Genomic DNA, 15,114 nt, shown 5'->3' with positions numbered 1-15,114 from the left:
GTGTGTGTGTGTGTGCGTACATATAATATATATGTTGGTGGTGGTGGTGGTGTTCCTGCAGTGACGCACACGCAATAAAAAAAAAAAGGTCTGTGTTTTTGAACACCCCGTCTTTCACGTTTGTTTCGTGGTTCAGCGACACAAAAGCGCAAGCAAGGCAATAGTGGTTATTGATACATTTCGAGTACAAAGTCGTAAAGGGAGGAAACAAGGATACGACACGGAATTATAGGAGAGGGCAAAATAAAGACACAAAATATTGTGGAAAGATGCAGGCGGTTCTACAGCAGATTCATCAAGCCAACGTAAAGGCACTCTTGCTGAGTAGAATAAACCTATTCGTTATTGTGTTTAATTGTGTGGCAATGTTTATGCTCCTCGTGACGTGGTCAGTGTCGATTTCAAAGGAGGGTGGCGGTGTACTGAAGCGCTACGTGGCTTGCATTTTTGCCTTTATTCTCCTTGCGATAGCCACCTTCGTCTCTGTGCTGGTGTGCCGCCTGCAACCGCAGCTGCCGCTTTACTACGCCCACGAAATCATCTCGATACTCGCTCTCGTTCTCACCGCCATCTCAATGGGCATGAACGACGTGGTGGTGGACCTCTGCAACACTAAGCAGGCGCTGGGAAGCACGCAGTGCGGCGCCCACACTGGCGAACTTGTGGCGGAAGTCATGGCGTGCCTCGCAATGGGATTTAATTACGCCTCTACGCAGCAGCGCATTGTAAACTTCATTGACAAGGGTATCCTTGACGGCATTAAGGGGCGGACGGGCGGCATGACGCAGCTGCCATAGTGAATGCGGCTGCGACAAGGAAAGGCGGCGAGAAACTTCAAAGGAACGACACGATAAAGTCATTAAAAGGGAAATATATTTATCTAGAAGGAGCGGGGCAAAAGAGATGCATGAGTGACGACGGAGCATTGTGTGGAGGTTGGTATCTGTAGAAGCGTGTGGAGGGGAATGTACGACGTGATGGGGGCGCCTTAATGCGAGGGCGATGCTCTTGTGAAGATTGTGTTATTTACGTGTTGTTGTTTTTTTTTCTTTTGATTTCTCTGCCGTGAGAACGCGGTGGAGGGGAGACGGCGTGTGCAGCCTTTTCTGTGTTTTTGATTCCCCTTCTTCCTCCGCTCTCTCACTCACTCACTCACTCACTCACTCACTCTCTCTGCCTGCATGAACGCAAGTGGGGTGTGTGTGTGGGGGGGGGGGGTGAGGAGGGGGACGTTGTTTTGTTTTTGTGCTTCAGCATAATTTGTTGTTTTGCCTTGTTTTTCGTTACCCTTGAGGTTTGCGCGCGGATGCCTGTTGTTGGGCTTGGCACGCGCGCACGCACGCACGTTCTTTCTCCCCGCCCGTTGTGCGTCGCACCTCTCTCGCCCGCGATGCGGCAATGGTGGCTGTTGTGTCTTGCGCTTGCGGCGCTCATCACTGGTGCTGGTGGCATCACGCCTGTTCCTTCTTTTCCCCGTTGCAAGCACTCAAATATTGGGGGGAGGCAGAGGAGGAAACGCGCGGCGGTACTCGTACTAGAAGCCGCTAAGAACCGTCGTGACTGTGACTGTGGCGGTGGAGGTGATTAGAGTGGGCGCAGAGGGGAGCCGTAAAGGATGTACATTGGGGCATCAAAGCCCCACACCACACTTGTGGTAGAGCACGCCTTCCTGCTTTGCAAGCCGGATTCCGAGCAGCATCACCGCTACATTTTGCAAACTGTCTCTGACGCCGGGTTTCTAGTGCTGGCGAAGTCCTTCATTATTACCCCTGCCCTGGCGGAGGAGCTTGCAAGCAAGTTTCAAAGTGTGCGGAAACGCAGATACGCCGAACGCGGCGTGGAAAAAATCTTCAGTGGCCACAAATTGGCCTTGCAGAGCGACAATGCGTCCTTGTCTACAAGGCGGCGGAAAGATGTGGTGGACAGAGATCGCCTCAACGGTACCGCCGCAGATGATTTATCTGCTGGGGGTGAAGACGAAGACGTCGATCACAATAGTGCCCAGAGCAGCGCAAGTAGCGGCGAGATTAGCGCCACTATCAAGCGTCACCGTAGCCAAGAAACGCATCAAGGCATAATCGCGGAAATCATTTGTCTCACAAGTCGGCACACCGACGAGGAGGGGGTCAACGCTGGACTACCAAACGTAGCTGATGAGCACAGGACGACGGCGGACGGACGCGGCACAGAAGGGAACGAAGGACGAGCCGACAGTCGAATGCAGCAGGAGCATAAACCTGAGCGTCGTGTGGTAACTGGGATGGTGTTGAAAAATACGATGATTGAGGCCATGTCTTACAAGGAGCTCCTTGACGAGCACGTGCGACATCTCGCATTCGGTGGAACTTGTTTGGCGGTGGAACTCTCCAGGCATAATGCCGTCGAGAAGCTGTTGGAGATTGTAGGTCCGGAAAATCCCATAGACGCACGCCGTGTCGCACCGTACAGTCTCCGGGCACGCCTTGGAACAGATTTGGTGCGCAACGCCGTTTACGCTGCCTCTAACTTGGCAGAGGCAAGCCACTGCATCTCCACCGTCTTTGGCTTTGCAACCCGCTACTCTGCAGCGGACGTTCGTGCCCATACCGCCATGCCAGAGGCCGGTGGCGCTAAGAATGATGAGCAGGTCGCTGGCACCCCTGCGATTGTGCGTCCGCACTGCAAGCTGGTGAGTGCTGCACTCCACCCTTTGCACGGCAGTCCCTTTAAGCCGGCAGCGGCTTTACGTATTGAGAAGGCAAACCCCCAGGCGCACCTCTCGTACTACACGGGGCAGCCCGGGCCAGGCCAGACGCAGGAAAAGGAGGAGACAGACGACGATGTGAGGCGTGGTCAGCCGGATGACGCCGGGTCGTGGAAGAAGAAGGCAGAACAGCTGGAGCAGCAGCTTGCACAGGGGCAGATGGAACTGATGATGCGTGCGAAATTGCTCCGTGCGCGGGAGTTGGACTTGCTGCTACGCGAGCGTGCATTGGAGAAGGCAACACACACCTACTTTGCCCCGGCACAACCGATTGAGGGGAATATGAAGTCCAACTTGTTCTTATGCCCCCTGTTGGCGTCAGTGGAGGAGCAGATCGGGAAGGATCGGTTGTCGCCCTTCATGATGCAGGGACAACAACAACAACTGTTCTCGTCACAGAGCAAGCTGAACGACGCCCCGCTTTCTCAGAGCGTGTTGGAACCGCGGTCACCACAGCCACAACATGTGGCTGCTGAGATGCCCACGGCTACCGCGCGCGGGATGCTGCCTGTGATTGAGGCGGAGGACGTCTCGCTGCTTCTGACGAGGCCCGTTCGTCTTCGTGCGCTCTACGTGGCTTTGAAGCACAGCTCTGAGAACGGGGAGCTCACGCGGAAGGCGGTGCTCGCGTTGTATGACCGTAGTCCCGCCGTTCAGTTACTGTGGATGGACGGCCACCGCGAGTTTTTTCAGCGGCACGTAGAGGAGCACACGGAGGAGCCCGTGTCGTTTGACAGCTTCGTGTGCGTTCTGATGTTCCTTCTCAAGCAGTAGTAATACCCGTCAGTGTTCCTACGCCCAGTGTGTGTGTGTGTGTGTTTTTATTTTGTGCCCCGCTGCTACTATTCGAGGCATGTGAACTTACAGACGCAGCAGCTGCAACAACAGCGACACCAAAGGGGTGGGGAACAACACACAGAAGAGACAGGCGACAACACTTCTTCGTTTGGCACGGCTGTTCTTGCCGCCTTGGCGTGGCTCATCTGCCACGTCAGATGTCCCTTCATATGTGTTTTTAGGTTACTGTGTGGATGCGGAGCCAACGGAGTCCCGCTTTATCTGAACACCAGCAGTAAACAAAACACTTTCAATGTTAATAATAAGAGTGTCTCTTTTTTTTCTTTTTTTTTGCTTTCCCCCTATTTATCTTTCAATCTCTCTCTGTTCATTTGTAGATTTTGATGTAGCCTCGTTTGAATAACATGAACGATGTTTAAAAAAAAAAATGCCGTAGGGCGTGTATGTGGGTGACTGCATATGCACGTATTCCCTTTTGTTTATTTGGGTTCTCCTCCTCACCCCATTGCGTTGTCTACACTTAATTACTGTGTCCCCATCCTTTTCTGCTGCAACGCTCGATCTTTCTTTTTTTTTCTTTTGCCCTTTTTTCACCCTTCTTTATCCCGCCTTTTTTTTATTATTATTTTCTTATGTGCATATGAACGCTAGTTGTTGTTTTTTTCTCGGTGTCTTCTTTTTTGCTGTATATACACACATACATACATCACAGCTCGTGCTGCTGTTGTTTTCGTTCTTCGCTGGTGTGGTTTGATTGGTGCGTTGTATAGGGAAATTGAAAAGGCCCAGTTGCGCACAGCCACACACGTAACCATCGATTCAGCCACACTTGCACACATCTAGCTATATATATATATATATATATATCTGTTTGTCTCACGGACATCGAGGGCGCGGGAGAGGACTGAGGGCTGCAAGCTTAAGAAGGAACACGCAAGAGTGGGAGGATTGCGCGCGACATAGAGTGCGGGTGAGGGAGAAGGAAGGACACTCGTAAAAGGAGGGAATAAAAGGCAAAAGGAAGACAGGAAGGCAAGCAAACACAAAAAGAAAAAAAAATTAAGCAAAAAGAAAAAAAAAAGAAAGCGCAGTCAAGGCAACTGAGACTACCCCGTCTCATTCGTTATTACTGTGGCCGATACTACAAGGCGGCGGAGAGGAGAGGGGACACGGAGGGGCAGAAAAAGAGCAAAAAACATAACATTAACGGCAGCGGCAGCGGCCAAGCGTCTTGAGGTAAGCAGGCGGCCACCACCGACATTTCGACGCGTCTGTAGGGTCCACGAGGAGGGTGGGCGTTTTGAGAACGAGCGAGGCGTGTGGGTGGGTGATTAGCGCTGGTTGGGGTCAGCGGGGCTGTGAGCAGCGGTGACAGCCACAACAAGGAATTTGAGGCAAGGCGGCAGGGAAACCGGAAAAAAAAGGCCAGCGGACCTCTTTTTGTTGTTGTTGTTGTTTTTAATTGGAGGCTCTCGCTGGTATCGTCGCCGAAGGGAAACGAGGCCGTTGTGGGGAGGGGGTGCAGTCCGCAAAGCAGGAGGCGACTGGGTGCGTGACGAGCAGTTTCCACTTTGCATGAGACGTGCGGGAAGTAACAAATAAAGTTTAGAAGGGAACATCAAGAGACTCCGAAAGAAGGGAGAAAAAGTGGAAGAAGAACAAAAAAAAAAAGAAGGGGAAACCTGTGAAGGTGCATACATCACTCGAACAACAAGAGGGGAAAGTGACAGAAACATTACACACGAGCGGAGGGGGAGTTTTACGGGAGGCTTAAACGGTTTAGAGCACTGAGTTTGTTTGTTTGTTTGTCGTTGCTGTCGTCGTCGTCGTTACCACTTTATATATATATATATATATATATTTCTGAGAAGCGAAGAAAAGAGAGAGAGATAAAAAAACAAAATTGGGATAAAGGCGTAACAGAGGGGAACGAAGAACGAACTAAAAGGGGAGTGACCGAATAGAGGTGTAAGCAACTCCGAGTCTCGCCCAGACACACCCAATCACCCTAACCCTCTCACTGACTGCCCGCCTGCCTGTGTGTGTGAAGCAGCGTTTGTTTATGGATCATCAGACCATGTCAAATGTACCGCCCCGTGTGGGGTCAGCACCGCTCTCACACCATCAGCAGCCGTTTCAACGGGTTCCAAACCGTACTATGGGGGTGTTTCGTGGTTGTCCACCACGTCCTGGCAGCGAGCGGCCACCGTCGCTGCAGCCTCCTCAATCAAACTTCTTTGATCGGACGGCACCGCCTCAACCGTCAGAGCCCCCGGCGCCTAGTAACCCAGCCAACTGCATCTACGATATAGCGGAGTTTGTCAAATTTCAGCATACAAAGGAGTCACCGCCAAAAGGTATTCTTGAATTTGTCAAGGAGTTATGGAGGGAGATGCCGGAGAATAAGGATAGTAGGCCGGAGCACATTCTTTCTCGCGAGGATTTTTTTAAGGGCGAATCCATGCCCTCCAAGGTGATGACTGAGCGTAAGCTCCACAACGAGGTGCTTGGTATTCTGGGAAGGGTGGGTGAAGGCAACCTGCCTACGATGAAAAAGGAGCTTACCAACCTGCCAATCCGTCAGTCCACCGACAAGGAAATTCAAGATGTTATTCAGGTTATCTTCAATAAGTCTATTCAGCCAGAGGACAGTATTTTTGTTCCGTACTACGTGAAATTGGTGGTGTCGCTTATCAATGACATTGGCGAGGGTGAGCCGGCAGGGCGCTTAATTCGCAATGCGATTATCCGGCAGTGTCAGAGTACGTTTGAAAACGCTGAAGAGGCACAGGTGCAACTTGAGCGAGAAATAGCAAAGCTACCTGAGGAGGAAGCCGAGCAACGTCGTCTAATCTTTGCAGGAAAACAAAAGGCCAATATTAACTTTTTGGGTCTTTTGTTTACTCACGGCCTTGTTCGTGAGAAGGTAGTGTTGCACGTCCTTGAGTGGCTTCTCTACGGCACTGAACGCAGGCGTCGGTTCCCGGCAGATTATGAGTTGATTCACTTCATGAATCTTCTCTTGACATGCGGCAAAAGCTTTTCAAAGGAGGGTCAGGAATTTGTTCCCAAGTTTCGTGCTGTGATGGAGGAGCTCATGCACACGCACCCGAAACGACGCATGCAGTTTTTGCTACTCAACACTGTAGAGACGATAGACAACAACTGGGAGCCGCCGTTTGGCGCCAGGGCGGCGTCTTCACATGACAACGACAATGAACGGCGGCATGAGGCACAGCCGCCACCTCGGAATAAATTAGTACTAGCGCCCCCGATGAATCCAATTCCGTCGCGGGATGGGTTTTGGGCGGCGATGGATAAATTCTTCGTTACGAGTAACGCTGAGGAGGTGATAACTTTACTGGCAGACATCCCCGATGAGACACGCATTGCGTATTGTACCTCGGTGATTCATCGTTACATGATAACCACACGGTGCGTGCAGCAGCGTGCCAGACTTGGTGAACTGTTTGAGGAGCTGGCGAATAAACGCGTGCTTCCCGTGGAGGATGTGAAGAAGGCATTGTTCAATCATCTGCGTGATGCAGTGCGGGAGGACCTGTTTACAGATGTCCCAAAGTACTTCAGTAATTGGGCAGTTGTGGTGAAAGGTGGCCGCGACGTGTTTCCACCCTCGCTCCACACGGAATTCCTTAACCTGCTTGTTGACAATGGGGCTAGCCGAAAGACCCTGGTTAGCATGGTGAAAGAGGTGCATAAGCTGCAGAGCGAGACCCCGGGGGCGGTGGAGGGAGACGCGCGGTCGCGCTTCCGCGTCCTTCCAGCCCTGCTGCGCTACACACCCCCACTGCTTGCAGGCGAACCCGTGGATGACTCCGAGGACATCCTCAAACAGCTTAGTGAATATGACTCCGATGTGAACTACTTTTATCGCTTCTGTGAGCAAGTGGATTCCAGAGAAGTCTTCATGTGCACAAACTCCCTTGGAAAGACCCCACATTTGGCCTTTTCGATGGTCTCCACCATTTTCACCTTTGTGCGCTTTGATGTGGAGGCCCTCTGCCGCGAGTATAAGGAGGCGGTGAAGAAGCTGGTGAACACCAAGCAGTTGCATCTGCTGCTAGAGGAGGTTTACGTCACCTGGTTAGCCCTTGATCGCACCCCCGAGAACAGCTTCCTACTCTTTGTTAAGGCCCTTCGCTCACTGAACGCGACAAGGGACCAACTGGACAAATTTAAGACGCTCCTCACGAAGAATTACGGTGCGACTGGCAGGAAGGATGCCGCCATGCTTGACAAACTAAAGTAGGCGCAGGAAACGAAAATATACGTGTCCACGCATATGCACCACAAGAAGCCGGACAGGCACAACCCTCACACATACACACACACACACACACACACACACACAGGATGGAGAGAGCTGTAAAAGAAGGAAAGGAGAAGTTTATTTTTTTTTGTTTTTTGTTTTAAAAAAAAAAAGGTGAAAGACACAATATGTATATGTGTGTTTGTGTATGTGTATGTGCGTGTCTTTGTGCTCTCTCCTCTGCGAAGTAGCATATTAATGAGACCAAACACAAACACGCATAGCAACAGTCTTTTTTTTTCTTTTTTCTTCTTTTTCTCTTTCTCTCTCTGTTTGTTTTTTTGGAGCAACGGGTTGTACACTTGTGTGTGTTGTGTGTGCGTGTGGGTGGGTGTGAGGGTTGTGTTTGGCATGTCTAATTTACATTAGCAATGATTCAAAGATGAGGCAGCATTTCGTGGTTGTTGGTGTTATGTGTGCATGTTGAATGTTTGACCAAAAGCCTACAAATTATAATACAGTGAGACTGTTATGGAGCACGTCCTGCTTATCTACAAAGTAGAGGAGGGGGGAGCCAGCGAGTCAGAGACGCCCACACACCAAGAGCCATGGAAGGAAAGGGAGAGGGAAGTGTTTATGCATGGGTGCCAATGGGCGCAGCAAACACCGTGTGAATACAGGGGAGGGAGACGGCCAGCGCGGGTGGATGGGGCAGACAGACAAGCAAAGAGAAGGAACCACAAAGTATGGCGGCAGGTTCACAAAACAGAGGACCCTAATGAAAAAGGTAAAGACGAACAACGTTTTAAAGTCATCATTCCACATCATTTGTGTTGACTGCAACTCCACCTTGTGTGTGTGTGTGTGTGCTTTTTCTTTTTGCCTTTGGTGTGGTTCTGCTTTGTGCATGTGTTTGTGGTTATTGCGATTGCCCACATATATATATATATATATGTATGGTTTGTGTTTGTGTTTGTGGTCCTGCAGGAGTGACTTCGAGCGTAGTGGAAAAGGGGGGGGGAGAGAGCACATCATCGACGACGACGAGGGGGAGGTGCAAAACACGCGTACGTCAAAGAATAAAGGAGTAAGAGGAATATAATGAGGGGAAGAATGAAAATGCAAAAGATACACAGCGGCCACGCAGGCAGAGTAAGAAACAGTCCGTCAGAAGCATTTAATGAGACAAGTGTGATCAAATCCCGTTTCGCCTACCCCCCCCCCCCCCCCCCCCCCCCGTTTTTTTTTTTTTATTCTCAAAAAAAAAAAAACACATGCGCAGATGCACACAAAAACAAAAAGAGGCGGTGAATGGGAAGAGAAGAGAAGGGCACCTTTGCGTAGAAGGAAATCAGGGGGAATGAGGAAAGAAACGAGGCAATAAGAGGCTACAACGAACAAGGAGAAGCAAAAAAAAAAAAAGGTCTGGTAGGAGAGGTTGGTAAAGCGGCGACATGTGCGTGTGGGTTTGGGTTCAAGCTGTTGTGCTCCGCGCGACTCATTTGGCGCCGTGTTTGAAACAGCGAGGACGAAGTATTGTCTGCTTTCGTTCTCATTTATCCCTGCGTGCGCCGGGCGCGGGTGTGTTTCCCGCACCCCATGGAATGGTCCCACATCGTGGCAGTCGCGCCGCATCGGCCTGCCTCGTTAAAGGGAGACAATACGACGGAGAAGGCCACAGAAATAAACAAAACAAAGCAAGAAAGAAGGCACTCTTCCACGCCGGCAATGTATTTGCTTTGTGGCTCGCCGCCGTTTTTTCCTTGTTTTTTTTTTATCCTCTTACTCTCCCCTGTTGCGTGCGTTTTTCTACTTATTTTTTTTTTCCGGCGAGGGCAAAGTTGCTGTTCGAGCATTCTGCGGCATAAAATGTGTTTTTGTATCCTCGCGTTTTGTTCTACTTTTTTAAAAAAAATTTTGGTTAAAAAACAAATCCTTTTTTTTCTTCCTGTTTTATTTGTTTTTTGTCCCCCCACACCACCCCTCCTCACCGCAGACGCCTGAGCTTCCCTAACGTCCCGCCCCTGTCATTGCGTTGACGGCTGCGGGTGATGAGGGAGGCAGATGCGGATGTTTTAGCCTCCCTCCTGCTCTTCACTTATCTTTTTTTTTACCCCGCTTGTTCTTTTTTTTTCTGCTCATTTGTCTACCCCCCACCCCCAACGACGCGCGGTGTATTGGGTGTCGTAGCGTCGATTTTATTGTACAGCCCCCTCGACGTCGGTGCATTACGACAGGCAACGCGTGAGGGGTGCGTGTGGGTGGGCCGCTGTGAGGCCGACTGGGCAAGCACGCCGTCGTGAGTTCATTCGGCATCATCACCAGCTGCAGCAGCAGGATCAGGAGGAGGAGGGGCGGCAACCAGCAAGCAAAAAAAAACAACATCCATGACAATGGAGGAGGCATCCACACTGATTGCGTGGGGGAGACAGGTGCTTACGAACAGACGCCTGCAGAAGCAACGGGAACGACTGCAGCATGAGTTAGGGCACTTAAGTGACGCAGCACCACTTGTGAACCCCGGTGGAGCCCGTCATTCTCCCGTGCCAGAGGTACCTGACGCGCGTGGGAGCAGCGCGGTTGCCGCGTCGTTCATGATGGACAACTTGACGCCAGATGAACACCGAGAGAGGCAACCACTAGAATGTCGTGGCGATCGCGAAGGCGTGTCACCCAATCGCCTTCACCCTTACTCGAAGGCGTCTCTTTCTAGCCAAGGGGCGATGGAGGTGATGCAGCTTGAGCGACGGATTGAGGTGGCCAAGCAGAGTCTGCAGGAACTGCGCGGACTTGAGAGCCATAATGCAGAGACGTTTCGGCGCCGCATGCAGGATTTACGGAGTATGCTGCAGCAGGTGGAGTTGTGTAGAGATTTGCGTCACGCGCCTGCTACAGACTTCCTAGGAGAGAAGCTTTTGGGTCAACCCACCTTTGACTCCGCCACAGCCGCTGCCGCAACACCACACCAGCAGCGAGGGCAACCAAAATTGGATTACAAGGAACAACTGGAAGAACTCTGGTTGCTCCAGAAGGCTACGCTGAAAAGCTTGCATGACGAAAAGGTGGTCGGAGTGGCAGTGGCCTCCTTGACGGCTTGCGCAGGCGATGTGCAAAATTGGGATGGTCGTCTCTGGCGTCTGTTACGCGAGGCGGCGTATAACTGGAAACTGCGACTGATGCCATCACTTCACCACTTTCTCGGGGTCGTGCAGCAGCTGCCAATGCTGCAGCAGCCGGAGGAGCATACAAAAATAAACCCTACGGGATCCCGCCCAGAATGTAGTGAAAATGTCATCGCTCTAAATGTTCCCATCGGCTCCGTCACGGATCTAGTGAAGCCACCGGCGGCGGAGGACTACCCCGCGCTGGAGTGGCTTGACAATCTGCCTCTGCAGGAGGCAATTGATGTCGTAGTGGACGTTCTCGCCAGGGCAGGGGCGGATACGGAGGCATCCCTTGCTTCCCTCATTTATCTATCGGATCAAAAGGACGTGCAGCTCGCCAACCTCCTTGGCGAGGCGGAGGAACAACTACAACGACAAGGCGATGCCTTGGAGGAGGCACACACGCTAATAGGGAGGCTGCAGGAGGCAAAAGCATCACTAGAGGAGGACGGCGTTGACCTTCATGACGCCGTCGAGTTGTTGCAGGAAAAGGTAGTCGCGCTGCGATCCAAGCATGAGGAGCGGCAGCGCCAAGATGCAGAGAGAAGGGAGGAGCTGCAGAGACACCAAACCCGCATTCATGAGTTGGAGCAGAGTCTTGGACGACAGACGTCTCTGCGGAATGAGGTTGTGAGGCGCACCGATGAGACAAAACGCTCTATGGAAGATACGGCGCGGGAGACAACACTCCTCCACGACGAACTTCAGCGCGCCACGGAGCGGCAAAATAGCGTGGAGGAGGAGGTGCTGCGACTGCGACGGCTGCTTCGTCTGGCAAAGCTAGAGGAGGAGGAGGCGACACGCCAAGGAGAGCGTCAAAGTGATGAGCTCCACGTGGCGCAGTTGGCCTCACAAGCATCCAGAGAGGCTTTCATGCGGCGAAAACAGAGGCAGGAAGAGGACCAGAAGACGCTTATGTCTATTCGTTGCAGTACGCATGAGGTGCTGAGTCGCATACAGACGGAGGAAGAGGCCTGCGCAGATTATACCAAAGAGATTGACACACAGAAGGCCGTGGCGGCAGCTGTGCTTGAGGAGCTTGTGGCCATCCAGGCGGAGACGCGTGAGGCAAATAAAGAGTTGGCGGCAGTGCAGCGATCACTCCGTGTTACGAATGAAAAGTTAAAGGCGGCGCAGATGGCACTCTTGTACCAGAGCGAGGTGTCTAGTGCAGTCACAGGGGATGCCGTTGCATCAACAACCCCACCGTCGCAACGAAACCTCGTGGAGGTGTTGCTTCCAAAAAACGGCGGCGCTAAAAAGAAGAAGAGCCCCGCTGCTCTACATTTGAATACATCGCACAGCTCTGAATTTGAGTCTTCGGGCCACACGACAAGGCCTCCACTTTCGCAACAGGAGCAGAAGACAAAAATAATGCCAATGACAGCACCATTGATGCTTGTGCCCCAGCTCTATAGTAGCACGGAAGAAATGGCGTTGGCACCACGAGGCATACCGCGTCAGGAAGGGGAATTGCGAATGGAACAGTCTCATCTTCTTGTGAGCGAGCCTCAGCGGAAACGAGGCGGATTCGTGCCTTCAGAGGTGTCAAAAGTAGGCAGCCCAGTGTTGCTATCTCCCGGTGAGAACGGCGAGCGTCGTGCTCCGCTCGTTGTATCGCTGCCGCCACGTCACGACAGGCTGCCGCAATGAGTCAGCATGTATGGCTAAATGTATGTTTTTGCATGCCCGTATGTTTGTGGACGGCGAGACTATTTGGCCGTGTCTCGCCGGTGTTGCCGGCGGGGAGGGCCACTTTCATTTTTGTGTGTTTTGGTGTGTGTATTCCACTGAACGTTTTTTTTTTTTTCCTTCTTTGCTGTTTCTTCCTCCTCGCCTCCTCCTCTGTTTCGTTTTCTCCTTGTGAACTCAGCAAGGACTCAGCACCTCTCATACTACTAGTATTAGTATTAATAGTAGTAGCAATACCAACAGTTTTAGTGGTGATTGCTCCCGTTGCTTTTGTTGTCGGTTGTTGTGTTGTTGTTGTGGTCTTTTTTCAAGTCAACCCACTCACTCATCGACGACCGCGTCTCCGTACCGCACGGCTGCCTGAAGGAAGAAAACACCTTTCGTCGGACTACGCCCCCTCACAACCATGACAGCTTTTCGCTACCACATGCACATTGTGGACGGTGGCGATCCGACGAGCACAGTCACCGCGGCGACTTTGTTCGCTCACCTCACACTTCGCTGTGGGCAGCTGCGTAACTACCTGTTGCTCAGTGCAAGCACAACTGATGCCAAGCGGCAGCGGGAGGCGCTGCGGTCAGGCCTCAGTGGGACACGAAAGGTGCAGCTGGCAGCAGCGGGGCCGTCGTCTGATGGAAGCCAGGATGACAAGGTTCTGCTTGCCGCGGAGTCCCTTCTTCGTGGGGATGAAAACTTTCGTGCAAGCTTGGGCACGGGCGCGGACTCGAGTGGGCTGGTGGCCGAAGTTAAGGATCGCATTATCCCATACACGGGTTTTAGCTGTGGGTTCGTTGAGTCAGAAGTTTTCCTTGCACGCTCTGGGGTACGCTACTTTGACTTCATTGCCACCGCTGATGTTGCAAGCTTCAACTACGTGTTAAACTACTACCAGGGGCTGCGCATGCTTGAGAAGGGGGGCCAGGGACCACACAACAACGGTGATATGTCGCGTGTGCAATGGGAACCGTCCCCACATGAGCAGCCGCCCCGACGGCAGAAGGTGGGGCTCGTGCACATTCTCTGCGGGGAGCCGGCGCGTGCGGGGCATTTGCTCCAACGTTTTATAGAGTTGCTGCTGGAGGTGGACACCACACCGCGCGAGGGAGCAGTGGCGAATGACGCGACTTTTGCGTGGATAAGTCGTGCTGACGGCGTCATCTCACGGATGTATCAACTGCTCGGTGTGGATGTTCTCTTTGCGGTACTGTGACCTCGTCGTCCGTTGAGCCCCGCTCAGGCACATTCTCCGTCTGCCTGGCTGTGTGCGTGTGTGCATATTCCCACATAACATGCTTGTGGTTATGTGCATGGTGTCAGGCAATGAAAGAATGAAGAAGGTGGGGAGGGGGGGGTGTGAAGAGGAGGAAAAAGAGGGAAATCAAAGGAATAAAAAAAAAGGGAAATGGGGGAAAACAGAGACATGCTAACACATTGGAACAACATGTCTCAGTGTACGTATACCCACACACACCGCCGAAAAAAATCAAAAAAAGGTTCAAATGTTTTTCGTATGTGTTTGCTTCCTATACCCTCCGCGTTCGCACCCTATACGTGGGGGAACAAAATGTCGCTTCTTGTGCGTCTTCCTTGATTGAGGCTGGGGTCAAGGGATTTGCTACTGAGCTGCTGTAGGGCCAGTGCGGGCGGCAGTACATGTTTGCTAGCTCACGCCCTTTGATGTCCCTTAGCATTAGCCAGGCGTGTCGTGTCATGGGGTTTACCGCACCGCCTGTAGACAAGCGGACGCTGAAGTGGCGCTACATTGAGCTGGCAAAGAAGCATCACCCCGATCAAAGTGGCCCGGCGGCGTCGGCGGATCGCATGGCAAGTGTAACTGAGGCATACAAGACCCTACAGCAGCTGTTGGCTAACGCACAACAAGGGCGAGGCACACTGCGTGCACGTCAACACAGTGGCGATACGAGGAGCAACAGCAGCGGCCAGGACGGCATGCATGTGGAGGCGGCCTCGTTTGTCGCTCCTGGTGTGGCCCTAAGCACGTCTGGATGGACGCTTCCATGGCAACGCAGCCGCACAACGTCGTCGTGCCGCGAACAGGAACGGCAGCTACGCGAGGATGCATCCTCAATTTTTGATTTTTTACGGCGTATTCGGGCAATGGAACGGGAAGAGGCTGCTCTTGCGGAACGTATGAAGTCGGAGCTGAAGGCCTCTGAAGGATCCCATGGATTTACGGTGGAGCACTTTGGGGAAGTTTGGCGGATGCAGCAACGGAGTGCGCCGTGGACTCGACGACGACACTCCCGTCTACACCTCATCTGGAAGTATCAGTGGGAGCGTCTTGCAGGAGCCCCAAAGCGCTGCTGGGATGCCATTCTATATGTCATATTTGGGCACTAATTGAGGGTGCATAGTTGGCGTTATGGTTTTTGCTTTCCTCCAAGTGTGTGTGTGTGTGTGTGTAGAGAGAGAGAGAGAGTAGTATA

At 52.2% G+C, this 15,114-nt stretch overlaps 6 protein-coding genes across 6 annotated transcripts, besides 24 other annotated features; all 6 read left to right on the top strand.

The window, feature by feature from the left end:
* Positions 1-18: part of a microsatellite that runs on past the window's edge.
* Positions 19-32: 14 nt separating this feature from the next.
* Positions 33-52: a microsatellite.
* Positions 53-269: 217 nt separating this feature from the next.
* Positions 270-797, top strand: TraAM80_05012 (uncharacterized protein; the record flags this gene model as incomplete). Its single annotated transcript, XM_029381909.1, has 1 exon — positions 270-797. One exon carries the CDS (start codon positions 270-272, stop codon positions 795-797), a length of 528 nt encoding a protein of 175 aa, XP_029238200.1.
* Positions 798-1,139: 342 nt separating this feature from the next.
* Positions 1,140-1,170: a microsatellite.
* A 155-nt stretch (positions 1,171-1,325) lies between these two features.
* Positions 1,326-1,346: a microsatellite.
* Positions 1,347-1,615: 269 nt separating this feature from the next.
* TraAM80_05011 (putative nucleoside diphosphate kinase) lies at positions 1,616-3,517 on the top strand (the record flags this gene model as incomplete). Its single annotated transcript, XM_029381908.1, has 1 exon — positions 1,616-3,517. The coding sequence occupies one exon, from the start codon at positions 1,616-1,618 to the stop codon at positions 3,515-3,517; it is 1,902 nt and encodes a 633-aa protein (XP_029238199.1).
* A 27-nt stretch (positions 3,518-3,544) lies between these two features.
* Positions 3,545-3,562: a microsatellite.
* A 542-nt stretch (positions 3,563-4,104) lies between these two features.
* Positions 4,105-4,173: a sequence feature (GA-rich).
* Positions 4,174-4,227: 54 nt separating this feature from the next.
* Positions 4,228-4,252: a microsatellite.
* A 133-nt stretch (positions 4,253-4,385) lies between these two features.
* Positions 4,386-4,408: a microsatellite.
* Positions 4,409-4,579: 171 nt separating this feature from the next.
* Positions 4,580-4,626: a microsatellite.
* Positions 4,627-4,978: 352 nt separating this feature from the next.
* Positions 4,979-5,001: a microsatellite.
* A 172-nt stretch (positions 5,002-5,173) lies between these two features.
* Positions 5,174-5,216: a microsatellite.
* Positions 5,217-5,379: 163 nt separating this feature from the next.
* Positions 5,380-5,402: a microsatellite.
* A 201-nt stretch (positions 5,403-5,603) lies between these two features.
* On the top strand, positions 5,604-7,811 carry TraAM80_05010 (putative eukaryotic translation initiation factor 4 gamma; the record flags this gene model as incomplete). The annotated part of the gene is made up of 1 exon (XM_029381907.1): positions 5,604-7,811. The coding sequence occupies one exon, from the start codon at positions 5,604-5,606 to the stop codon at positions 7,809-7,811; it is 2,208 nt and encodes a 735-aa protein (XP_029238198.1).
* A 66-nt stretch (positions 7,812-7,877) lies between these two features.
* Positions 7,878-7,913: a microsatellite.
* A 35-nt stretch (positions 7,914-7,948) lies between these two features.
* Positions 7,949-7,973: a microsatellite.
* Positions 7,974-7,997: 24 nt separating this feature from the next.
* Positions 7,998-8,042: a microsatellite.
* A 59-nt stretch (positions 8,043-8,101) lies between these two features.
* Positions 8,102-8,154: a sequence feature (GA-rich).
* Positions 8,155-8,174: 20 nt separating this feature from the next.
* Positions 8,175-8,220: a microsatellite.
* A 442-nt stretch (positions 8,221-8,662) lies between these two features.
* Positions 8,663-8,680: a microsatellite.
* A 67-nt stretch (positions 8,681-8,747) lies between these two features.
* Positions 8,748-8,769: a microsatellite.
* Positions 8,770-9,025: 256 nt separating this feature from the next.
* Positions 9,026-9,049: a microsatellite.
* A 1,074-nt stretch (positions 9,050-10,123) lies between these two features.
* Positions 10,124-10,182: a microsatellite.
* Positions 10,183-10,198: 16 nt separating this feature from the next.
* Positions 10,199-12,628, top strand: TraAM80_05009 (uncharacterized protein; the record flags this gene model as incomplete). The annotated part of the gene is made up of 1 exon (XM_029381906.1): positions 10,199-12,628. The coding sequence occupies one exon, from the start codon at positions 10,199-10,201 to the stop codon at positions 12,626-12,628; it is 2,430 nt and encodes an 809-aa protein (XP_029238197.1).
* Positions 12,629-12,868: 240 nt separating this feature from the next.
* Positions 12,869-12,898: a microsatellite.
* A 32-nt stretch (positions 12,899-12,930) lies between these two features.
* Positions 12,931-12,968: a microsatellite.
* A 105-nt stretch (positions 12,969-13,073) lies between these two features.
* Positions 13,074-13,877, top strand: TraAM80_05008 (uncharacterized protein; the record flags this gene model as incomplete). The annotated part of the gene is made up of 1 exon (XM_029381905.1): positions 13,074-13,877. The coding sequence occupies one exon, from the start codon at positions 13,074-13,076 to the stop codon at positions 13,875-13,877; it is 804 nt and encodes a 267-aa protein (XP_029238196.1).
* Positions 13,878-14,344: 467 nt separating this feature from the next.
* Positions 14,345-15,028, top strand: TraAM80_05007 (chaperone protein DNAJ; the record flags this gene model as incomplete). The annotated part of the gene is made up of 1 exon (XM_029381904.1): positions 14,345-15,028. The coding sequence occupies one exon, from the start codon at positions 14,345-14,347 to the stop codon at positions 15,026-15,028; it is 684 nt and encodes a 227-aa protein (XP_029238195.1).
* A 43-nt stretch (positions 15,029-15,071) lies between these two features.
* Positions 15,072-15,091: a microsatellite.
* Between the last annotated feature and the right edge of the window lie 23 nt (positions 15,092-15,114).

The sequence above is a fragment of the Trypanosoma rangeli genome, assembly GCF_003719475.1.
Source record: "Trypanosoma rangeli strain AM80 chromosome Unknown Tra_15.4_contig_00155, whole genome shotgun sequence".
NCBI lineage: Eukaryota > Euglenozoa > Kinetoplastea > Trypanosomatida > Trypanosomatidae > Trypanosoma > Trypanosoma rangeli.
The sequence above is the reverse complement of the archived record's forward strand: the minus strand, read 5'-3'. Positions and strand labels throughout refer to the sequence as shown.